This window comes from Periophthalmus magnuspinnatus, chromosome 2 (assembly GCF_009829125.3).
Source record: "Periophthalmus magnuspinnatus isolate fPerMag1 chromosome 2, fPerMag1.2.pri, whole genome shotgun sequence".
In the NCBI taxonomy this organism is placed as follows: domain Eukaryota; kingdom Metazoa; phylum Chordata; class Actinopteri; order Gobiiformes; family Gobiidae; genus Periophthalmus; species Periophthalmus magnuspinnatus.
In genome coordinates this window covers 8,463,555-8,489,560 of record NC_047127.1, presented here as the reverse complement: position 1 = coordinate 8,489,560, position 26,006 = coordinate 8,463,555, and the positions used below count along the sequence as shown (strand labels likewise).

Below are 26,006 nucleotides of genomic sequence, written 5' to 3'. Positions count from 1 at the left end.
TGAAGTGTACTAACTTTATTACTCTTGGTTTTAATGGCAGAGTATTAGTTTCTCATGATGGCCTAAACACCTTTTTCCTCCATACCAGTCCAATTCTGAGGGAAACAAAGTGATGCCTGTGTGCCTGCCCTCTCGCTTGTGTGCTGTAGTGTGCTCTGGCATGTTGCATTGGGAATAAGGGACTTACAATGTTGACCTCACTGTGCAAAAATGTTGTACTGGGAAAATGCACCCCTCCCTATAGTTATCCCTAAATTTATGCTTTTCGCAGGTAGCTGAGTGAATGGCAATGCTAACTAAGGGATATTCTAGCCTATATGTTTTAGCTTAAGTCTGAGGATCCACTAGAGGCTGCTAGCAACCTGCAAGAAATGACTGACTATCTTGTCCATTAACATGACTAGTGCAATATAACCTGCTGCATTTGCCCTGCACATCCACCTAGGGATTATTTGGTGACATTGCGTTAATAGACACAGAGACACACGTAAACACAGAGAGATTATGTGTCAGCTTAGGCCTATGGATTGGGGTAACCGTTACAGTGGAAGTGATGGAGAGCAGAAGGAATCAATAAAGGGTGTTTTCTCAAAATGAATTGGCTCTTAGCCCTTTATAGATCTGACTGGGGAGTGATGTAATGCACCCGCATGGCTAATGTTATGTGGAATCAAGGTGCTAGTTCACAGTATTGTTGACATGCAAGTAGTAATTACTCAAATATGGCATGTTGGAGTGAAGGCATTGTGTTGTTATGTCAAAAGCATGGAGATAGTGAAGTCATCACTGTACTATGAAATGTACTGATCAATCAGCTGGTGACCTGTATCAACTCATTTTCAGCTTGGTTGGTCAGGACAAGTCACTGGATAACTCTGTCCAATTTTGTGCTATTTGAATAACGAATGAACATGATGATGGCGACTATGGTACTGCATAATCACTTATATACATGGCACGTGTTTTAAATTACTTGTTACTCTTAGTCACTGTTACTATGTCTGTATTATATAGATATTGCACTAAATATATTGGGAAACATTTTCCAATGACAGACTTGTATTCATCTTTTTAATCAATCATCTATGTACCAATGTTGTTATTCATTCCCTGGTTAGAGCCAGGCCTTTCAGAGTAGACTCTGCATTATGGCTGGGTATTGCCAACTACCTCAAAATAAAATATTTATCCTGATACAGTGTCTATGATATAATATGTAGCCATGATATATGCATATCAATAAAAAAGGTCTTAATTGTTTACTAAATTGATGTTTTTACTATGTGCATTAGAATGTTATGGCCACAATGCCCTTAATGTATTGATGGGTGAATTGCAAAAGTCGGTCATATATTGCAGCTCTAGTTTGTATTTAAAGTCCTGTTTCTTTGGAGGGTTTCCCCAGGTGCTCTCTTTCCCTTCGACCCAAACATTCACAATAGCCCCCTTATGTTGCACTAAGAAGGGACTCTCCCGGTGCATAAAAAAAACCCCAAAAAACTTCTGTACCTTGTTAACATTTATTTGGTATCATTGTTCATTTGAGATCAATATTCTTTAACATCACAATCATTGGGATTTTTTTTTTTTTTTTACTTGTTTGAGTGGACAGCAGTAACATAATTGGAAGCTTCATGCTGTTGAAATTACTATTATGAGTTGATTTTTCAGAGATTTCATAGTCATACGTTGTGGACAAGCTAAGTAATAGGTGATGATAATAGTTTTTGATTGTCTTGGCATAAACAACTGCAGTGACAGTGAAAAAACTGAAAGACCATGTTTTGAACTTTGCTGACTGTCTACTGTACTCACACTACCTGTTCCTCTTAGTTGTCATCTTTGCCTGAATCAAACCTGCCCGCCAAGTCCTGCAGATATTTTGTCAAAGGGAAAAGGCTGGCGATGAAAAATTGAAGTGACATTAGCGCAGACATGAAGTAGCATGCTTCCAGGAGGAGAGAGGTGGAGAGAAGGAGAGGTGAGGTATGCGTCGCAATGGGAAGTCAAAAGGGGGGTGGAGGGTGGTCAGTGAATGGACCATGTGTATGTAAGAGCACAGGAGTACAGGCAAAGGAGGGGCTAACAAGGATCATTTGAGGGAAGGGGACTTTTTCTGAGAGAAAATAAAGGCTCACCTCCCCCATTTTTTTTTTTTTTGTTCTTGGCGGAATAAAGTTACTACACTTCAAGAGGGACATAGCCAAGTGAGGGAGCGTACAAGTGGGAGAGCTAGAGACTAAGCAAAGAGGGAGGAGGGAGGGATCTCCAGTGAGGCAGACTGACTAAGGCCATCAGAAGGGAGAAAACCACAGTGGAGTAACCTACCGATATACTGTACCAATATGGATCTAGGCCGCCAAACTTTACCTGGGAGAATACGGAATCTCTGGGATTACCTTGGGTTTCTACTGTGAGCCTTTGGAAGACTTTAGGATGCCCTCCGTCTCTTTATCGTTGCCCTCTGCTTTGGCGGGGAGGGCCAGGACGTGGGTCTGCCTCTCGTGCATGTTTTGGGTAAGGGATCCCCTTATTTGAGCTGTGAAAAGGGTGTAGGTTTTGCAAGATCAGGCTAGGGTGACGTACACCTCACACATATGTCTTAGAATGGGTCATTTATGAGGTCTATATCTTTATGTTTTGGTAATTATAATGAATTAGAATCTTACAACGCAGATGCAGTTGGAATATTGCATGAATAAATCAGAAATTAGGTCAGTGACATTAAATGCTTTGGTAAAGAAATCCAAAATTTTAGGAGCAAAAAAGCATGCGGTGGAAGACTGTACAATGTGTAGTAAAAGTAAGGTACAGTGGATGGAGATAGGATGCAATAAGGGTAGATTTAGGTCAACCTGTCCTGCATCCAATGAATAGAATCTGATATTGAACTGCAAAGAATGTGTAACCAAGCTAGATGTATTCACTTGTGTTTCCGTATGAATGGATTGTCATTTGGTTGACCTTGCATAGTGTTGTCAGGTGGGCGTTCATGTTCATGTGTCAAATGCAAAGAGGTGAACGGTTCATGGCCAAATCTGCCTTCTCCTGCAACTGTCATGATTCGAAGTTTATGAGAAAAACACACTGCATCTTTTATCTTTTGTTCTCCAATGAGTCCATTTAGAGGTCTTTGATTGTGAACAGATGTGAAAATACCCAAGGCGGATCTCCGGTCTGTGTTCCATGATCAGGTTGGGTCTAATGTACTTGACTGCTGTGTTGCGACTGGCAGCGGCGTGTACTTTGCGTCGGGGTCCACGCGGCCTCGGCACTAGTGCTATTTCTGGTTTTCTCCTGTATAATTTAATCTGCTGCTGCTCGCTTCTCCTTCTATCTGGGACTGAGTGAGTGTGTCAGGAACCGGGGGCTTTCCACGCAGCATCAAGAGCGTCCGCGGTCGGAGAGGAGGGATAAAGTTAAGTCCTTAACGCCCACTCACTCCAGCCTCCAACAAATCCTCCTGAGAATGCCATATAGAGCTCCTCTTCTCTACACCTTCATCCAAAGAACAGACAATTAGATGTCTTAATTATCCCTGTGATGATACATTTTGAAGCGCGATATATTGCTCCAGAGAGAAATTGCAATCAACGATAATATTGAAACTACTTCATCTTACTTGTTCAATAACAATAAAGCAAGATTATCCTAGTAATCCATTTTTTAAATAAACAGTGTTAAAAGGCATGGGCTGCAACAGATTAACCAATAATTAGCTATAGACGTCACTTATTCAACTTTCTACAGCTCAGATACACACACACATTTTTTACCTTAATTTTTCTAACAAAATTATACACAGAACAAATATTGAGCCCCAAAATATATTGTTGTAGCTATCATTTATGAAGCGGTAAGTCGATATAGTAATTATCATGATAGGCCTAGTCTTGATATTCTTGGATCTAGTTTTGAGAAACAACAGAATCATGTTTATTGCAATATTCTATACTTATCATACTATATTCTGTACTAATCACAGTGATATATCATGTTTAGTGTTGTCTCAACCTTATCTGCTGTTGTGGAAATTTTGTTGTTTTGTTTTAGACATGGTTGAACCCCAATTTAAACCAGGTATAGTCCTGCTATAGACCTCGTTCAGGTCAGGTGGTACTCAGAAAGTAAAATAGTTTCTTAGATGGTACTGGAAAAGTTGGAAAATCACTAAAATGTTTTATATCTGTTTTTTTTTACTATACAAATAAAATACATTTATAAATATTTGCAGACTGATTAACTTAATTCGCTTGCTCGATTGTGTATTTTGTAGGTGAATATTCTTTAGTGAATATACTGTACTATAGTATTATTGGTTTAAGAAGATTTATTATTATTATTATTATTTGTGTCACATGGTAATAATAAAAAGCAGCCCAAACAATGAAAGACATTATTTGTAACTGTAATGTAGAGTTGTAGTGTGTATCCTAAGTTGCATTTGAAATCCAGTTGGGTATAATATTATTATTAACCTACACAAAATATGTCAGTAGCTGAGATGTTTGCTCACTGAATGGTTGGCAATTTTCCACTGTAGGCATTCCACACTGTTATCTTGAGCAGGTCAGTTCATCAACATTGCCTGTATAATTCTGGTCATGTGATATGTTTAGTTTGATTCCAAGCTATCATTTTTCTCCTTTACTTATGACCAATATAATGTTCATAATTTCCATGTTTTATGGTGACTAAAATATGTGGTATTGTTGTTGAAGTTGGTCTAAAATCTCTATTTGAAACATTTGCTTTACCAAAAGGCATTATCAACATGCCTGCTAGAAAAAGGTGCGTGTTGCGTTTCCGTGCAGTACAACATATGCATAGTGTGTAATCATCACACCCCAGTGTTAAATGAGGCATCTGCCCTACTTTTTTAGTAGCATGCAGAAGGAAGGTGGGTGCCATTTGGATGCAAAGGACGGAACCAGACAGGTCAGGTATACAAGCCAGACTCCCCATGCAAAATAAGACATCTAGGCTTCCAGATGTTTCGTAGTGTCGTAAAGTGTGACATCAGCAGAGGGCTCAGAGTGACGTGCAGGAGGCAGGTTCTGAGAAAGCTCCTCAAATACACACCATTAATAATTGATTAGGCCCACGCGCTGAGAAAGAATATTAGATTTGACGCGCTGAAACTGCCACAAATGCAGAGCAGTTGCTAACGGCGCTGGCCAAATACTTGTGTGAGCTCATTACTCCTTTACAGTATGCTAAGCAAGCTAGCTATGAACATGTTATTTCAATATCAGAACTATTATGAATGTATTGCATTTTAACAGACACAAACATGTTCTGTTGATGGACTGATTTGTTAAGACATTATTTGAAGCGTAATGTAATGTCATGTCATATTATGTTACCATGGAATATAAGAAATAACTTAGACTATTATTAACAAAAGAAAAGATCCTTTCAGCCATCTAGCTACTGAGTCAATCTTACACTTGCTCCTGCTCATATAGATTCATGCGGTATAATTATTCATTCATATTTCATAAAATTTTAAGAACTTGGTAAAATGATATATTCAAAATGTTCTACTCTCTCTATTGAGTGACTAAATTATGTCTTAGTGTCTTCTATATTATCCCACAGAATCACAAATTAACAAATCATTAGTATTTTTTTACACTACACAACTTTTCTTCCAGTACCTTCTTGTTATCTAGGTTAGGTTTACCTTCAAGAAAAGTTCACTCAAAACACAGATGAAATCCATCTACAGTTGCTTTAAAGAGGGGGTACTATGCAAAATAGATTTTTAAAAGCTTTTTACCATATTATAACATTGTTCCCTCATCAAAAACATGTCTGAAGAGGTTTTAGATCTCATCCATGCATGTTTGAGTAATTTTACGGTCTCTCCCCGGCCCTATTTGAACCCTCCTCCCCATTAGTTGTAAGATTCTTTGCAATGCACAGCTCTCAAGCTTACCTTACCCATGTTCCCACATGACAATTCCCCATAAATATACAAAAGCATGATACAAAACTATACACAACAACTTGACAAACCTGAAGTGTGCTGATTGCGTTGTAATAGCACTCTGACGGTGGAGAGGAGTCTCAAAGTGTCAAAAACAAAACTGAAACTAATAAAACATGTTAATATACAGTATTTGTTTTTTGGAGAATATAGAATTTTCAAAACAATCAAAGGTAAAATGGTGATTTAAATATGTTATGCATTAGCAGTTAATACCCCATAGAAGTAAAATACCCCTCTTTAATGCATCATCATGATCACACTGCCCTTTAGGAATAGTTGGCATACTTATACTATAGCAATCAATATTCTTAGTCATAATCATCACTGAGCCAATGGGTCAGAACAGTAACCTTTATGGATATTTTGAATTTATTAGCTAGCAACTAGGTTATGCCGGTGGATGACTCTTCTCTACCAATGCACTTGTTAAACCCATTAAAACATTATGCAACATATGGAATACTTATGACCTAGCATGATATTTATTTTTTATGGGACAGCATCATTTTCAAGACATGTAAAAGGTGAAATGCATCATGACTTGCCATAGTACACACTGGGAAGGCTGATGCATCATTCATTTGATTAGCGTGGTTGGAGAATTTTATATGGGAAACTACACACATTTAAATGGTGTTAAGTCAAGAGTTTGACATTGCTTGATGAGCGTTACAAATCAGTATATATTGATGAAATCACAAAATCATTTGACACCCAAAACATTATTAACTTTATTACTGTTACGTCCCACATTGCTGGTACCTTACCTGTCCGGCCAGAACTACATGCTTTGACAAACTTCACAAAAAGTCTTTTCGCCCCGTATTAGAGTTGTAAAAGACTCAGTTCTGAATGTTACCAGAATTTTTGAGATCTTGTCTGCATATGAGAGATGTGCTGCAAATTAATGGCTGTGGTTGGACTGCCCCAAGTTAGGATGGATGTTTGTCCCACTCTATGGTTCTATTCCAGACCCTTCTATATTCTAAAAAAATGTAGGGATTGGCTTTATTTTGTGTCCTTAAATTTGGAGAGACCAGAACTTCAACTTGAACCTAGTACTACTATTGATAAATAACTTTGTTTTTTGCACTGATATCTAGATCTGGGTACTGCCAAGTACTTCATACAAGTACAATATGTATTTCAGTATAGAGTCCATGATACAATACAGTATGTATCCTAAAAGTTTACTAAGTTGATTTTTATTAAAATAATGCACTAGTCAGTATTTAAGTGTATAACTCAGCAACTTAGAATACATTTATGCCGTTTAAAATTATTGCAATAATCTTGTGGAGCAAGTCATACAAATAACATATAATGCTTTAGTTTTTGCTTATAGCCTGTTCAGTCAAGCGGTGGGCTGGCTTTCCTCATAAATCTCTTAAAGCCTTATTCTTGCTTGCATTGTCTACTTTTCCTTATTGTCATTAACACTAGTATGTTAGTTTAGCTTCTAAGCTAACTGCTGCACTGTACAGAAAGATGTATGCAAGATCCATCATGTCTTCAGTTGTCTAACAGAGTCCCTTATTGACTGCACCAAAATCCTGTGGGAGCTCTGAAAATCGATCTGTGTTTGATTGGAGCGCTGCCGGCCACCACGCCTTCTTTGTGTGCTCCCTCTCTACACGTGTGCGGGACACGTACAGCGGCATGAATCAAGAATGCCATCTCACTTTGCTAATATAAGTACACCCGCTAGCCCTGCTTCTGATTAGCTAGTGTCGAGTGAGGGGAAAGGCAGATCGTGAGTTTATGTGGCCAAAGGTGAAAGGTGCAAAGGTAAAAATGTTGCAAAAAACATGTGCTGTTACTTCAAACTAGTGTTGTCACGATACAAGAATTTCAAACTTGATTTTGATCCTAAGGAATGGAGTTACCGATTGTGATACCACAAAATTTAATTGTGATACTTTCTTTCATATTACCATGTGGCCTTATATCTGTGTAATCCATCAGCCTTTCAGGTATGTTCCATAGTGGTGCAAGGGTGTATACTAGTCTATGTGTCTTATACATGTTCTGACACAGCTCAAGATCTTTCTAAAGCTTTTCAGGAAAGGTTCATTTTTGTCTTGTGAATGCGACTTTTTCAGTATTAATAGCTGCTCAAATTAATATCTAGTTATGATACTAGTTTTAGCATTGATTAGTATCTGATTTTCTATACTTTTGACAACCCTGCTCCAAAATAATATTATGATTTTTATACATTTTTTTGCAATAGCAGAGCAAAAAAAATACAATCATGACTGCTGTGACTATTACTTATCCAACAGCCCGGACTAGTATCACCATCACCATCATTACAGATAGTCCACTATTTTAATTTCAACGTATACCAATATTTTAAACATTGCTACCAAATCTATTTTAATATAGGTTAAATTACATATTCTTTCATTAAAGCCAACGTAATAATGCATGCTTGTCAATAATACAGGTTAAGTGTTCTCCCATGGCCTTATCAGCTTCTGTCATTTTTAGGTTGTGACCTCTGAAGAGAATCCTTTCTATGCGCTCCTACAGTCCATTTCATTATGCACCGCTTGTAAACAAACAATATATTATAGGATTTCTGTCAAGCAATGTTATGAAAGACCCTTGTGGCCAAGAGAGTTTGCATTGAAATCTCTTAGCATTATTGGTCAGTTTGGATGACAATTGATAATTTGCAGTGACATCACACTGGGGGTGTTCTACACGTATCACTATTGGCAGAATGTTCATCAGTTACACGAGGTTCACATTAGCAAGCACATACCAAAAACTCAAATGGATATAAACAGTACATTTTCAGGAGCCTGTGATCAATACAAGCGTCCATGGTCCTGTTTAGATGTTTGATTTTCAACAAAAAGATGAAAGTAAAATGGTTGGACAGTGGTAGGTAGCTTTTGGCTGTAATTTTGTGTGTGAGAGACTTGTTTAAGAGTACAAACCAGATCATCTGTTGTAGTTCCAACCAACTCAGCTTTTTCTGGTCAGATTGTGTTAAAAAAAATTCAGATTATGTCTAATTTGAGTGACAGAGCTTCTAACAGAGTAGCACTTTCAGTTAGCTTCACACCCTCAGGGAATGTTAACGTTGCAAAGTAAAAATTGGTTTCATAAAAATATATTCTAACATACAAGCTACTAGAGTATAATCCTGTGCTTACTGTACATGCTTACTTTACCGAAGATTCATGTAAAGGTCCTATATTACGTAAAATACACTCTTGTTAGCTTTAAGTCATGTTATAATGTTTTTACCTCATCAAAAATATATCTGGAGTTGTTTTATTTATTATGACATTCTACATTTTGAAATCTCAAAATGCTCTGTTCCACCATATGTGGCCATGAAGCAGTAGTCTTCAAGTTAACAGCTACCTTTTATCTTTTGTTTAAGAGATTGGACATTCCAGAGCTAACGTGATCCAAATTATCCTGGTGTGTGGAGTTTAAAAACACAGTAGAGCACTTCCTTTATTACCGCATGACATCAACAGACCTGTTTGACCCAACTCTATGTTTTCGATGAGAAATCAATATTAGAACACAGATTAGAAAATATAGCGTAATATAGACCCTTTGAGCTTTCCTAATGTTGTACTTGACATGTCAGTTGGCTGTGTGCATTATTAGTGCTAATATTGATGAAAATATGATTTGTTGTTATATAATGCACTACTGCAGTTCTGACTCTATACTCCAGACTTCCCCCTGGGTTTGCCAATTTGCAATAGGCCTTACCACATAACAACTACTATTATGGATGCTAACAGAAATTTACTGCATATGACATCTAAGTTCATGCCATGTGCTAACCCATTGGATGCACATAAACACTGTGTATCTGCTGTTTATAAAGTGGGGCTGTGCTGAAATGGTGTGAAACAGAATAGCAGATAAATGGATTGGTTTACACTCTTGCCTTACCACAATCGCATTGTGGTCATTCCTGTCTGTGTCTTTTGTGTACACTATGTGGATTGAGGCGAATGTGAAGAGCTCCAATAGTACTGTATATGTGTGTGCGTTTTTATAGGTTAAGTTTATTACAATATCAAATATATAAGTAAATTGACACCAATACTATATAATTGTCGATTTAATTGAGTATATAGAAAATACTTAAAGGTTGCATTTTTAATGTTAGCGCTAACTTTTTTTGGCCTATCAAACTTATAAGTTCTTCCACTTTTCACATCCTTTCTTGGCAAATGTCTATTAGTACTTTTAGCATCAGCATCAATTTCTGCCTGGCTTCACTTGTAGCTGAGAGATAAATCTGTTGCAGTGCGCATGCAATTCTGTCATGATATTACAACTTTTACATTGCCCCCAAAGCAGATGGTGATTTATCAAGAGTAATATAAGGGACAGCCTTAAAGCTATGATCTAAAAGTGTATATATTTATTTTTTACCAGTAGACAGCAGATGAGAAACTTAATCCTTCCCCTTACCTCACATGGCCTTTGTTCAAAGACGGCACACTGTCAGAGAGCAACTAACGTAGCGTATAGTGGTGATATGTGAGAATTCAACAGTGGTGGGTTAAAAATAACATAATTTCAGTTTCTCTTATGCGTATTGAGATTAAGTTCACAGTATACAATTTTATTATCTCCTGAAGAATTTCTTATTTTTTTTGTTTGACAGCCTACATAATAACATCCAATGAAGGATACCGAGTTATTAGCAGAGGACACATTACTTAAATATTTGCTCATTCCAAAAAATGTATATTATCAATAGACAAATAAAAATGCAACACAAAATCAATATATTCCACCTGTAAGACAGTTCCTACTTGGAACTTGCTATCACCTTTCCATCAGTTGCATTTTGACAGCCTGCCCCACCTTTAAATAACATGAAACCACACTCAGGCCTAGTTCTAGTTCCCTCAGTCCCCACAGACCTCCTGTCCTGTTGGGTTACTGCACATGCTGCCTGGCCTCTCCATCTCCACAGCGTTCCCATTTTCTAGCCACTGACCCACTGTAGTGTGTGTCTTTGTGCATGCATGCCGTGTCACTGTGGCCATCGCTCCAGCTTAAACAATGCTCCGAGTATCTGTGGCCAGGTGATTTATATGCGATGTGACTGGGCGCCTCCCCATGGGCCTAACTACAGCGACCCAGCCACAGCGCACCACTCTGGGCACGCATATCAGGCACTGGTCTGGAGTTCTGCCCAAATGCTTTCACTACAGAGATGAGGGATGGATGTGAAGATATATGAGTGCCAAAATGGAGCATGTGTCGTGTGTAAATTTTTATAGTTTATGCAGTATTAGATTTGATGCTTGCATAACATTCTAGTAAAAATAAACTGTGTATTGTTAGTTTGATAGAAAATCTTAGTATTATGCACATTTTCATTAAATCATAAGAGGGTCTCTGGTTTGAGTTAGGGCCTTTTTGTGTGAAGTTTGCATGTTCTTCCCATGTGTGGTTAACTTCTGTCAAGGTAATCTGGTTTCCCCATCGACCCGCATGATAGACTACTTCACCAGTTAGGTATTCCTGACCATGAAACTAGCTCACAATATGGAGATGGGTCTAAAAACTCCTTAAAAACTCAAAGCCAGGTTGCCCCAATGGCTTTGAAGAATGGATTATATGTAAGGAACTACTAATAGGTAAAAGGTATAGTAAAAATTGTTATTTCGTTAGTTATAAGAAAAAGGTTGGTTTGAAATATTGTGTACCAAATTATAATTAGTCCTGATAAAGATATGGGTTAACTGTATTCTACAAGATCTTGTTTTGGTCCTGAGAAATCTCTATTACACCGCATAGGAATGTTATTAACTACTTATTAGGCTCACAAGGAGAGTTTATCTTGCACTGTCCTACCTGTTGTATTTATGTCACTTCATCTTAATATTGACATATGGTTATATGGCATATGTTTTCATGGCTGGAATTATTGCCCCTGTTATATACACATAACAGACATTGTATGTGCTAAACCATGTCTTATTTCCCATTCTCTATTATTATGTCTATCTTTTCTTTTCAACTTCCACCTTCAGCACACCTCTTTTTCCTCGGTGGTATTCTGAGTTCATTAGCTGCAGACTAATGATCATAAGCGCTGTAGACTTGATGATCACAGCCCATTGATTTGCATGTCTTTTCCCCGACACCTGATATTGATCATATAGTACACAAATAGCTGTAGTGGCACTAGTTTGTCTGCACTTCAAACATCATTTGTAACCATGGAAACCGTTTCTTTTTTTTTTTCTTCTAGTAAGAGCAGGATCTACTTCAATCTGGCAACCCGCCTAGTCTCTGTCCGCAGGGATCAGCTGCATTCAACCCCATAAATAAAACATTCTATCTGTTCTTGTACACCGATCTATACTCCCCAGCTGTATAAAAGAACAAATATGTATTAATAACATATATTATTAAATTGTAATCTGCCATGAAGCACTCTAGCGTGATTAAGAAGGAGAGGAAGACGCCACTGCTGCCAATCACTGATGTACTCATAATCACAGACAAGTAGGCCCCCTGGGTGTCGTAACTAGAATAATGACTATATCCTTCCCTGAGTGCTCTGTATGCAACACTGGTAAATCTACACAGCTGCAAATACTTGTCAATAGATTGTTGTTTTGTTGGTTTATCCATATTATGAATTATGAAGGAGTGAGTTGGTTAGATAATGCAGTTCTGTCCAATCAGGAGTAAGAATGCAGGGAGTACCCTGAGTATAAATATGTTCTAAGCAGGGTGAGTTTTATAAACCTTAATTAGGCAAAACAGTATGGCCAGCGACACAGGTTAGAATTTATTTTGGATTTTTCTAGAGTCTTTGTAACAATACAAATGCATACAGATTTTGCACTCGACTTGCAATCTGAGGAGTGAGGCTAAAACAGTGTATGGAGTTTAAAGGTCTTATATTACACAAAATGCATTCTTGTGAGCTTTAAGTTATGTTATAATGTTGTTACCTCATCAAAAAACATACCTGGAGTTGTTTTTTTTCATTCACACTTTTGATTAATCCTTTATTATTAGTCTGTCTGCATCTCCAAAGCTGAAAATTCCCTGTTCCAACTTGTGATGTCGTGTTACTTAAACAAATTGCAAATAATAGAAAACATCTCCAGTTATATTTTGAGACAACAACATAACATTTTTAAAAGCAAAAAAAATCTGTAACCTTTAAAGCCAAAAAAGCTAAGTGGATCATGGATTTATGACAGTCCATGGGGTGTGCTTCTTGTCTGTAGTGGTCTATAAAGTGTGTATCTCACACTGGTGGCCGAAGTTATCCTTAGTATTTATGTTTCTGATAGAATGCTTGGTGCATATGGGGATACTATTGGCAGATGTGGCCATAATGTTAGTTGATTGGTCCTTATGTTTGAGTATACCAGTTTGTAAAGTGCACAAAATATCATGTGTACAGTGTTCTAACCAAGGACCATCTTTTTCCACTGTTTACCAGGCCTGTCACGATAATTACTATATCAACTTATCGTTTTATATATGAAAGTTGGAACAGTATATTAGCTATATGGTAAGATTTGAGCCATAGAAGGTTCTATGACTCATTGCAGATATATTTAAGTGTTTTTTCTGCTATTTGTTTATTTATTGCAGCTCCTCATTTTTTAACAATATTGTAGATTTAGAACATGGGCTTTTGTGTCAGTGGCAGTATTACTTTCAGTATTATCATTTATCATCTATATTTACTTAAGCAATATTTCAAACTTCAAAATATGATATTGTGACATGCCTGCTGTTTACTTGTTTTGTTTGACTAAATATAAAAGAACTGAAGTTCTGAAACTTTAAATTTGTGTGGGCATATGGAGAGTACAGAATGTGTCAGAACCTTTTTTCTTTGTCTCAGCTCTTTGAAATGCCATCTGTAGTGCAGTCAGTGAAGCTGTCAGTGGAGTTTACGGACAGGTGAGGCCGCCATGTCTGATTGTAACAAAGAGGCCGCCTCTGAGCTATTTTTAACCACAAACAATACAACTGCATATGGCTAGCCAAGAACCATGTCTGCAATGTTTTGTGATGCAGTTCAGCCTTTTTTTTATTATTATTATAAAACCACTTTTACAATCAAAGTATTTTCCTAACATCTACATAATCTGAAAGCAGCAGGAACAAATGTCATTGTATTAGTTTTAAGTAGAAGAGTAGAAGTTGTTGTTAGTAGTTGGCTATGATTTGTGTGTATGTGTTCCTTTAAGGTCCTATATCAGATTTTTTCCCATGTATTTCAGTTACATTTTTTGGCCCTGTAGGATATATTGTATTCATAGCAAACAACGAAGTTAAATCTGTCAACTGGACAAATCTTGTTGGAGTTGACAGCTTTAACTTTGTTGTTTGCTATGGATCAGACCTGGACGACTGAGGGTCTACACAGAGGATATATTGTATTATTAACTCTTGAGGTCAAAATATCTCTGCTGCGTGCTCTCGGCATTTAATTCTGAAGCTTTTTATAGTCCGATAATCAGGAAATGCACGTTAACATGTTCGTTGTTTTTAACTTTACTGTCACAGCAAAACTCCACTTCGCTCTGGTATGGAATGTGCTTGCTTATTGGAGTAAATAGGATCCTCGGAATACTTGGCAAAGGAATAACTTTGGACCACTTCAATCTGTTTAAAATAAACTAGTTCTGTTTTTCATATTTTTAAGATCAGGTGCAACACTTTTAAAACAACAAAGGCACAAATTGCGCCATAGCAGGATAGGGTCATAGTAACTTCAGTCACAATGATTCAGTAAAGTAACACATTTTGTATATTTCTCTGTTTTCTGCTTGCTGGATAAAACTGAAGTCATAACATTTCAAGTATAAAAGACATTATTTCCAATTTCCCAGTGCATGATATTTGTAGAGTTTGTAAAATATTTAGTTTTTCGTGATGCTACGTACAAACATTCTGGCCGCTGTCTTGCCTCTCATCTCTGCAGTGTTCCACAAAGCCTTCTATTGTTTAGGTCCCAAATTGAAAGCAGGTGTGGCTCAAGCTTTTTCATCTTTGGAGGTAGCTCATATTGTAGGGCTGGTACCCATTCGTGGCACTTTGGGAGACTTTTTTGGACTTTTTTCTATCTTATACTAGTTATTTTAAATGTTGTTTCAAATGATCTTAGTGTTATTTATGATCGCAGCAACAGTTGTGTCCACCTTATTCCCAAAGTTGCCGTGGGCGCCGCCATCGTCATTGGGTTGTACTATTTTGCATGTGGCTGCCGACCTTAACAGCAAATACATTTTATATGAACTACAAAGCTGTTTTAAAGCCACCCAGGGAATCGGTGTACTGTTGACTTGTTGGTGCACATGGATATTTTACACAAATCAACCTCTTTTATCATATTTTAGTGGCAACTTTTCTCAAATTCTCCATTTAACTAAATGGGATTCCCATTTTATCAGAAGTGCCACCACAGCAAACGTGCAGTTTAGTAAGGTCAATAAGAGCTGTGCAGTACCACTGTTACACATGTATGTGAGTGTCAGCAGATGTTGTAACACTTGTAGTAGGCATTGTATTTGCAGAAGCAGCAGAAAGACTGTTATCTACGGTATCAGTTCTATTGTTATCAGTACAGTTGCACATGGGGTGGTATCAGCAGGCAGTCATACATGTTAGTCTATTTTAGGGCAGCTCTGGCCCCAGCGACATTGATTAAAACTTTATTTGTTTTCAAACAGTGGCAGCAGTTGTAGTAGTACTATTGTCCGAACTCTTTCAGCAGCACTTGCTCCAATGTTTGGTCTATAATAGTTTTGCAGATCTATTTCAGTATTATATTCAATATTTAATGAATAGTAATAATGAATTTCATATTTCGTGTTTAGACATTGTATCTAAACCTTTGCAGAAAGCCTTTGCTTTTTGGTGTAAGCAAAGCCACATCCATATTAGCTATGGCAGTGCACATGGGAGCTTAAGCACAAGTCCCAGATGTGGAAGCTCAGAGCACACCTGGCATAAACAGCATGTCAAAGTCTAAACGTAGAAGCTTTTATTGGACATCCTGCACCAGGCAAGTAGTTACAGGGTAAATTTGGATGTCTGTGAAGTTGACAGTGTGTTTACAAGTCTGGGACAGTTTGTGAAGATGGGGGTGAAAAGGCGATCCTCAAAAAGTGCTTTTAGTGTGAACATACACATTAAGCTTTATATGTTTTATTTCATAATTTTGATCATTTAAAGTTGAGTTTATATTCTTTTTTATGGTTGTGTAGAGAAATGTTTTGATTGTATTTGACCCATCATCCATGCGACACAGGCAAAGTGTGAGGGGCAGGGTGCATCTTAAAGGAACCGTATCTAAGATTTCGATTTTAAATTTCATCTGTATGAAGTAGGCATGTTTAAATCAAATATAGCTTTTACAGATAACAACTGTAATGTAACCCCACCACAGCACTGAGACTGCTCTTATCAAGGTGACAAATGACCTGAACACTGATGCAGGCAAAGTCTCAGTCTTGATCCTGTTAGATCTGAGTGCTGCCTTTGACACTGTGGATCATGGGATTCTCTTACAGAGACTAGGGGACTGGGTGGGCATCTCTGGTACTGCACTAAACTGGTTCAAGTCCTATTTAGAAAACAGGGATTACTTTGTTGTAATTGGAAAATGTATATCAGATAAAATGTCCCTGACCTGTGGGGTACCCCAGGGTTCAATCCTGAGACCCCTGCTGTTTAATCTCTACATGCTGCCGTTAGGCCAGTTAATACGCAGCAATAATGTGTCTTACCACAACTGTGCAGATGACACTCAGATCTATATCTCACTGGCAGCAGGTGAATATGGACCAGTGGATTCACTCTGCCACTGCATCCAGCAGATCAGTGTGTGGATGCAAAACAACTTTCTTCTGCTAAACTCAGACAAGACTGAAGTCATCATCTTTGGCCCACAGACACATAGAGAAAGTGTCAGCAGTCACCTCCAGTCTCTCTCTCTAAAACCTTCAAATCAGGCTAGAAATCTAGGGGTAATAATGGACTCAGACTTGAACTTTAACAGCCACATCAAATCAATAACATCTGCAGCTTTTTACCACCTAAAAAACATTGCAAAAATCAAAGGTATACTGTCAAAGCCAGACTTAGAGAGACTTATCCATGCATTTGTCTCCAGTAGGTTAGACTACTGTAACGGCCTGCTCACTGGCCTCTCCAAACGAGCCTTAACACAGCTGCAGTGCATCCAGAACACTGCTGCTCGGGTCCTGACTAGAACCAGGAAGTACGAGCACATAAGTCCTGTGCTCAGGTCTCTGCGCTGGCTTCCTGTAACTCAAAGAATAGACTTTAAAGCAGCTCTGCTTGTGTATAAGTCTCTCCATGGCCTAGGTCCAAAGTATATCTCCGACATGTTAATGCCATATGAACCATCTCACAATTTGAGGACTTCAGGGACCGGCCTCCTGCTGGTGCCCAGAGTCAGGACTAAACATGGGGAATCAGCATTTAAGTTTTATGCAGCTAAAACTTGGAACAGTCTTCCTGAAGATGTGAGACAGGCCTCTACTTTGACAATATTTAAATCCAGGCTCAAAACGGTTCTGTTTAGCTGTGCATACGACTGAAAGGTTTTCATTCTGCACTCTTCTGTTTTAATGGTAATTTTATGATGACAAAAGAAACATGGACTGACGGACTTTTATTAGACATAGTAAAGTGACAGGAAAGTATTTGAGAAGAGACAGGAAAGTTTTGTAAAGTAATGGGAAAGTTCTTAAACTGAGCAAGACAGTGTTTAAAGAATGCGAGAGAGAGTTTTTAAAGGGTGCAAACGAGTGGGTGAGAGAGTTGCAGATTGGGCGATTATTTATGTTTTGATTTGTGTGATTTTAATTTCTTTCTTATTCTGTAAAGCACTTTGAATTACCTTGTGTACGAATTGTGCTATACAAATAAACTTGCCTTGCCTTGCCTTGCCTAATACCATTTAAAAGCACCAACTGTAAAAGCGCAGGCACAAACAGTTCCTTTAAGCCTGGGTCCTTGGTCTGGAGTACCTCCCTCAAGGTTATTGGGAGATATTGAACAAATAGTGGAACCCCACCCAGACACCTGGAGACCATACAAAAAATGCCTGGTATAAAGTTGCTGGTACCACTTCCACCTACCCATGACCTCTGAGAGAATTGCTGCAATGAATTAACAATTCCTCAAAAGCACCAGATCTCTTGCTCATTGTAATCTTGTATTCCGGAGCTTGTCACAGCCATAAAACCACCTAATTTTCCTCATTTCCCTCAGTCTGTCCTAGTGCAGAAGGACAGAACGGTGCCTTTGAATGCCTCACCGAGCCCCCTCTCTCTCCCCCGCTCCCTCTCTTTCTCTCCCTCACGTGCACGCCATCGCTAAGTGGGGTCGCGCTTGAGGTAGACTCTTTTCATTAGCTAAGTGCAACTGGGGGAGAGGAGCAGTGGGGCTTGATTTACCGTGGCTGCTGTCTGTGCACCTCCATCTCCCTCTGCTCTCGGGCTCGCCGACGCTTTCTGCCTCCTTCTGTCCATTTTTCCCTCTCTCCTCGCTCTCCCTGGAGACTGCCTGACATGACCAGGACGGGGCCTTTTTTACACTAGACTTTTGCCTTTTACTTGCAGCTAGAATCCTTGCACTTTAAATTTAACAGAAATCTAAACTGCTTCTAAATTGACTAAGAGTTTGCTTTTCAATTTTGCAATCAGGTGAGCAATGGCATTTCACCGCAAAAAGGTGCAGGGTTAAATTCCTTTTTCAAAGAGGAGGTATTATATGATATCAAATTTTTGGAGCTTTCTACCATGTTGTGACATTGTCCCCTCCATCAAAAACAGACCTGAAGTTGTTTTCTGAATCATTCGTGCCTGTTTGAGTAATCCTATGATCTCTCTAAGGCCGCTATTCGAACCCTCCTTGCAGTTAAGTATTCGGGATCACACATCACACGTCAGCCCAAGCAACATAACCAGGAGGCTTTCTGCAGCGGTGCTCTCATGCTCCCACCACATGGCCTCTCCCAGCTCAGTCCTCACCCTCCCCTCGCAGAACAGTGAACGGTAGACAGACACAGCGTGAAAAAAACCAATTAAACTTTCTAATACATTGTTTTTTGTGAACATAACCAACAAAAGGGAACATGATGATCTAAATATGTTACGTGTTAGCCATTAATACGCCATAGGATTGTAATACTCCCTCCCTTAATCAGTGTACATGCTCTGTGTGTCTGTCTTGGTGTACTAGTTTCTTATCATTGATTTATTGATTAATTTCTCAGCTGCATTAGGCTTTCAAAATGGCATTTCATAGCAACGGAAGTATTAGGTGATTTTTGTAATGGTGTTTTCAAATTTAAAACTGCAGTGATAAGTGTACTCTGGTGTACACATAAGAGATTGTTTTCAGATGCAGGTTACCAAATCAAATCAAATTGGTAGCCTCATTAGTGTCCTCAGATTTGTCCTTAATTAATGAGGAGGTTCAGACAAAGTCCCTATTTCGGATGTTTGTGTGGATGGAACTCTGGACATTTGGACCCAAAACAACTGTGACAGTGCTCCACAATAGTGCTGGTAACAATCATAGTAGTGGAAGACAAAAAGTAGTTACTGCCTTTTAAAACATTTATACAGCAATGCATTAAATTCTTATTAACTGCAATTTGAAATGTACCTCAGTGAATGTAGGTCCCATTGAATAACTTTTAAATTACTAAGTATTCAGCCTCATTTACAATGGCATTAGCTTAGACAATCCAAACGTCTTTTCCAACAAAGTGATCAGATGGAATTTAAATCCAACAGTAGTTAAAGCCAATCTTGGTGATCTTCCTGACAGGTTTATCCAGCGGAGTTTCCATCTCTACGACATGTGCACTGTAATCACCTCAGAATGGCATTATTACCAGTCATTACCACCAAAATGAGCGAGCATTAGCCTGATGACTAGTCTCCTCTTGTTCCTTTTTCTCCTGTTTGAAGTTTTGTTTTTCCTTCCAGATGACAGGATTGCTCATAGATTGAAGATTAGCTCTGTGATTGCAAGTATGATTGTGAGATTTCCTTCTACCAAATTACCCTGAATAGTTTTTATGTTCTTGATTTTACTCAAAGGTGAAGTATAATACAAAATTGACCTTCTTAAGAATTTGCTTTTAACTGGTTTAATGTTGTTCCTTCATCAAGAACATACCAGGAGTAGTACTCTGGGCTTGTTTCAGCACTTAAATGGCTTTCACTGATTGATCTGCTATGGTGTGTAGTTAATTAGCCTTACTGTTTTAATGATTTTAAAATGGAACCCATTCACTGTTTACTGAGGATGAGAGGAACCTAATCTGAGTATGGGCCAATTTAGGAATGAAATACCAACTAAATGACAGAATGCAGCCAGACATTATTTAGAATTATTACACGTCTGTGGGGTATTAATTGTTAACAGATCACCATGTTACATTTTATTGTTTTGAAAATTGGGCTGGGCGCTCCCATAGAGTTAGGGAGAGGAGTTCAGTCACACAGGAGGAACTTGGAGTAGAGCCGCTGTTCCTCCGTGTCGAAATGAGCCAACTGAGGTGGCTCAGGAATCTGTTCCAAATGCTTCCTGGATATGAGCATGTCCCACCCAGAGGAGGTCTGGGTAAGTCCCAGGACATGTTGGAGGGACTATGTCTTTCAGCTAGCCTGGGAATGGCTTGGGATCCCTCCGGAAGAGCTGGAGGAAGTGTGTATGTGGAAAGGGAAGTCTGGGCATCCCTACGTAGGTTCATGGTTCTCTGATCCAGTCCCAGATAAAGCGGAAGAAGAATGGATGGGTGGATGTCTTGATGCTATATTCACCTAAAACCTCTTAAAATGTCATTAGTTTCAATTTTGTTTTTGATGCTTTTAGTCCCCTCTTCCCTTGCTCGCCATGCTAATCTCTCCTCATGCTATGATAATACAATCTCTATGCATTTTGCTAATGAAATTAGTGCACGTCAAGTTTGTGAGGTTGTAGTGTATTGTTTTGTATCCTTTTTTTTTCCATATTTATGGAAAAATGCTGTACGGGAGGAAGGGGTACGCAAGCTTGTGGGCATGGGCTCGTATTGCTAACTATAACGAGTGTTTGAAAAGTGCCCGGAAGAGATTTCGAGATTACTCAAATATGCATGGATGACTCAGGCAGTTTTTGATAAGTGGACATTATAACATGGTAGAAAGCTCCAAAAAGTAGATTTTTTTTCCTTTAACTTAAAATGCCAAGGTGTAGGTTTTCAGACCTCCTTCCCCAAATGATTTGGCTGCTATCCAATCAACCATTTGCTGCTGTGTGTTGTCTTTGCGCTTTTCCGAATCCTTGCTAATCCATCATGGGGCAAGGGGGCAGCTTGACCCTGGTTGCCGTGGCAGCCAGGTAACCATGGCGCCAGGCGGCAACACAGTCGGAAGAGTGCGATTGGCCGAGCTCCGTGCCAAGCCCAGTCTTTAACATGGGGACTGCAGAGTGACACAGAGGTGCTTCAGATGGCTATTTATAACCTCATCAGTGGAGCAGATGTCAGTCCTTGCTGCTGTTTAGTCTTGGGGTTGATGAGATGTGTGTAGTTCTCTTTTGGACTAATTGGTGTAATTTTGTGAAGAGAAGGCCATGGAGTTTATGCAATGGGAACATGATAATATGGCTTTTAATTCTGTCTCTGTGGCTTTCTCTATTCTCTATTGCTCATACTGCTTTTTTCTGCGAAGTTCGGGTTGTTTGAATCCTTGACATTTACTCATTAATCACATCATGATAGACAGAAACTTTATTGATCGTGAAGCAAATTTCCACATTTAAACATAGAAGACCACTGTTCACTCAAATTAGAATGTAATATTGGCTGAATGAAGGGCTTTTATACTTTTGCAGTAATGTAGCATCTTGTAGGACTGCACAATATCTCGCAAAAATATCAATATCGCTATTGGCTGACGCAGTAGTCAATATCGCTATAAAATAAATATATGGCAACAACACAAAGTTCTCCATTTTACAGATGTGTACTGTTTTTCAAAAGTAAAATGGACAAAAAGGCAGATTTTATTCATGATTTTTCTCATTAAGTCCTACATTAGACTAGGTTGGTCTTGGTTTTATCTTTGTTTAGTTTGACCCAGTATGAGAAGTAGATCAAGGCATGTGCATTTTTTGTTTTAAATTAACTGAACTTATTGTGCCAAAAAGTATAATAATATTGCAATAATATTGTTATCACAATTCAAAACATAGTTGAATTGAATATCACATCTTATATTGTGCAGGCCTAGTATCTTCAGTCTCTAGCGTTCAATAAGCAGACATGTTAACAAGACAAGACAACAAGACAAGAAAATTAACACAGAATGCAAAAAGCATGTATTGGCTTATTTTTTTGTGTTGAAGAGTTTTAATGTTTCTTTCAAACTGATTACATTTGACCACGATTGGCCACTTTGTTTGACAGACATTGTAAAAAGTGCATATTAGTGTTTGGATGCCGTTTAAAAACATCTGTTTTATGTTTACTACTCTTGCCTTGCCTGCTCATGTCTTTCTACTTTTTCCGGATAATGACATTGCTATATCAATGGAGCGTCAAACGTCACAAGTTTAGCTTTTTCAACTCTGGTGTCTGGTGCTTTGGACGTGCGAATAGAGCATCCAAAGCATGAACACTCAAGACGCAGACTTGACTCAAGACGCTCCACTCTGTGCTCGAAAAAGCACCGCAAAAATGCAGGACGGCCAAAATGCATGTCCACCATAGGCTTTGCATGTAAAATCAACCCACCTGATGGTCCGATGTGAACAGACCATTACTCTTTCACTAGTCTTGCCTTTGTATTGTCTGAAATCTCTGGCCATTCTCTTTTGACCCCTGAAATGAACAATGCATTTGCTGCCCACAGTGGATATTGTTTCTTTTTGTCTCGTTCTCATATAAAATCCTCTATAAAATTCATGCGTCCTCATAGCACATGATTTTTTCATGACGTGATCTTTTAGCTAAGATGTGGTTGCTAACTTTGACATACAAATATCTGGCTATACCTAATATAATGGTCTATAAATTTGTTCATTTTATACTGTATTCTCCATGGCCACAGCTCATTTTCACTTGTATCCTTTTGTTTTGTCTGGCACTTTCAGTCCCACTATGAACTAATGATTTGGCAACATATATATGACTCATGCTATGACACTATCAAATATAGCAACACCCTTCAAAGACTTTTAACTGCTTCTAGATATAAATTGTGAACATTCCCGTATCACCGGACAGTTTTCCTAAAGCAACCTGGGTCCGTGTATCCCAAGGTCAGCCATCATTCCTCCCCAAAGTCCCCATAGCTCACGGCCGCTCCAAGTGTGACAAAAGCCATTAAGATTTAGGGAGATAGGCTGGGGAACGCGCTGAGAAATACACTTCGTTCCAGGGAGCTTCCGAGCCAAATAGACTGCGGCACGGAGAGGGAAATGTGGAGCTTCGGACGTAGATAAGGAAATGAACTAAGAAGGGAGTTTTCAATAGGACTAACACAGGAGAGCTGAGATCATAGCAGCTATTATGCTAACCAGTGAATTTTATTAGCATGTGTTAGCCTTATGCTTTACAAGACTATGGGTTTTCTTGGATGTTATCAGAAAGTAGTGAATATTCAAAATAAGAGATGGTTTGAGGCAGAGGACAATGGATAAGCATTTTCAAGTAAAAACAGAAAATTAACATCAATAGTGTATATGGTTACGTATTTGTTCAAAAGTTTGTCCTTTCTATGTGTGGTAGTCAAGATGTAGGGTCAATACACCACCCTGAATAAAGGTCCAGGGAACCCGCTCTAAAATTTAGCCCATTCTAAAACCTGCAGATAACAAGGAAAATTAAATAAAACAGAAAAGAGTGCACGGTTATCGAATGAACCAACATATATGTGAGGAGTAACTCATGAAGGGTGTGGAAGGCAAAAACTCTAACAGTCTAAGACAATTACATGGTTGCTGTCATGGCAATAAATGAATGAATAGATAAGCGCTGAGCTGCTATTACTCACCGAACATGAACGAACAGTTTGTTGCCGGGTGTTAGGCCATTCATTGATTAAACAAACGAACTTTTCGGTGTGGGGGCTCTGCTTCACGGCAGCCTTCGCAATGTACAGATGTCATCATTCTAAAGCTATTTAGGAAAGGTTAATTTCTGTTCGGTGAATGTGACTTTTTTCGTATCGATACCTCTCAAATCAGTCTAGTTTTGATACTTGTTTTAATATTGCATTTTTTTAATTCAACCTCTTACTACAGCCTCTGTTCCATACTGTAGGCCCGCTACATCTACAACTGTCAACTTAGAAACTTTTTACAATTTTTTTACATCACTATGATTGTGGATAATAGATTGTGTGAGAAAAGTGAAAACACAACTTGGGTGTTCCCAATTTCACTCAAATTTATATTTAGTATTAGTCACCCACGTGTTCCAAAGATAACAGATATTTCTTTGATAATCCTATCAAAATATATCACTTTACAACAATATTTATAGGGGTGGGAAGTGTAAGTCATTACGTGTTATTTCCAACCACAATGTCCTATCCACATTTGACATTGAATTGACGTCGCCCTTATTTTGTTTTTATCTTCTAGCTTCAGTACAGCAGTAGGATTGGTAGAGTCCAGCCAGACCTGTGGATTAGCTCAGCTGCACAAATACACAGAGGAAATGACATTAGCGTTAGCATTAGCACTGTGACTCACCCTGGAGCTAGTTTTGACTGGACAGGGTGGGACTAGATTGTGTTATTCAGTATTTTCTTACATTTTTCACTAGTACATATGTAACATGAATATTATGTCCTATATTCTGGTTCAATTCATTTAATAACAGTTACTGAATTAACAGATATAGTACCATTCCTGGATGTTTTTGGTTGCTTGAAGGCATGTTTTTCCATCCAACTCATTAGTTTGAACTTCAAAGTAAAAACATTCAGTTCTGTTGCCCAACGGTTAATTTGCAGTATATTATTTCAGCATCAAGAAATAGCAACTTTTGTGTTCATGCTGACAGTTAGTGGGTGTACAATAAATTATAATAGATACTAACCACAATGTTGGGTTTGTTACTAAGCTAAGCATGCTGAGTTGTTTTTGATAAATTGCCTAGGAATAGTGTTTCCTCATCAAAGACTTACTTGTGCAAGTTCAAGTTTTTAACCTTTCTAACAATCGTAATATGTACAGTCAATTAATGATTATAGAACCTAAATTAGAGAATATTTAGTATTTGGGTTTAGTCACACATTATGTTTACAAACCCTTTGTGACCCACAGTGAACTGTAGGGTGGGAATCATTGGCTTAGATGTTGATTACTGGGATCAAAAGAGCAAACTTGTACTCTAAAATGGCCGCTTGAGCCACTATTACTTCTACCAAACATTGTTTTATTTAATACACTTTTTTTTGCAGGGAAACCTTCAGAAACAGTGTGCTAAATTTCATCAGCCTATTTGTATGTTTTAATAAAAATTAAATCATGGTCTATTGTTGAAGAACATTCCTCACTCTAGATGTGAGCCAAGGCTAAAAACTCCACAGAACATTGTACTCTGTGAGACGTAACCAAAAACCCCATCTATGTCCCTGATCAAAAATGCTGTTTCTGTTGGCTGCACGCTAATATTTTGATTCAACTTTTTCACTTCCTCTCTCTTCTTCCCTTCACAGCCTGACGAGCTGGAGGGCGTCCACACACACTCGTTCAAGTTGAAACCGTTCAAGAAGGCCAAGAGCTGCGATATATGCAAGCAGGCCATCACCAAGGAGGGCCTCATCTGCAAAGGTGAGCAGGCACAGAGGGAGGGGGCCAGACAGGATCAGACGGGGAGCTTTGGGGGAGCAGACAGTGTTCCGGTGAAATTCCAACAATGACTATTCGGATACTGTAAAACGGATATGCTTTTTTTACTTGGAAGGCGCTGGTAGGGTAGACAGGA

At 38.5% G+C, this 26,006-nt stretch overlaps 1 protein-coding gene across 1 annotated transcript in view; it reads left to right on the top strand.

Moving 5' to 3' along the window:
- Window positions 1-26,006, top strand: part of tns1a (tensin 1a) — a 152,325-nt gene that overhangs the window by 4,319 nt on the left and 122,000 nt on the right. Inside the window, exon 2 of the mRNA XM_055228378.1 lies at window positions 25,738-25,852. Within this exon, the coding sequence (XP_055084353.1) occupies window positions 25,738-25,852 (115 nt within the window). The remainder of the gene's footprint in view (window positions 1-25,737; window positions 25,853-26,006) is intronic.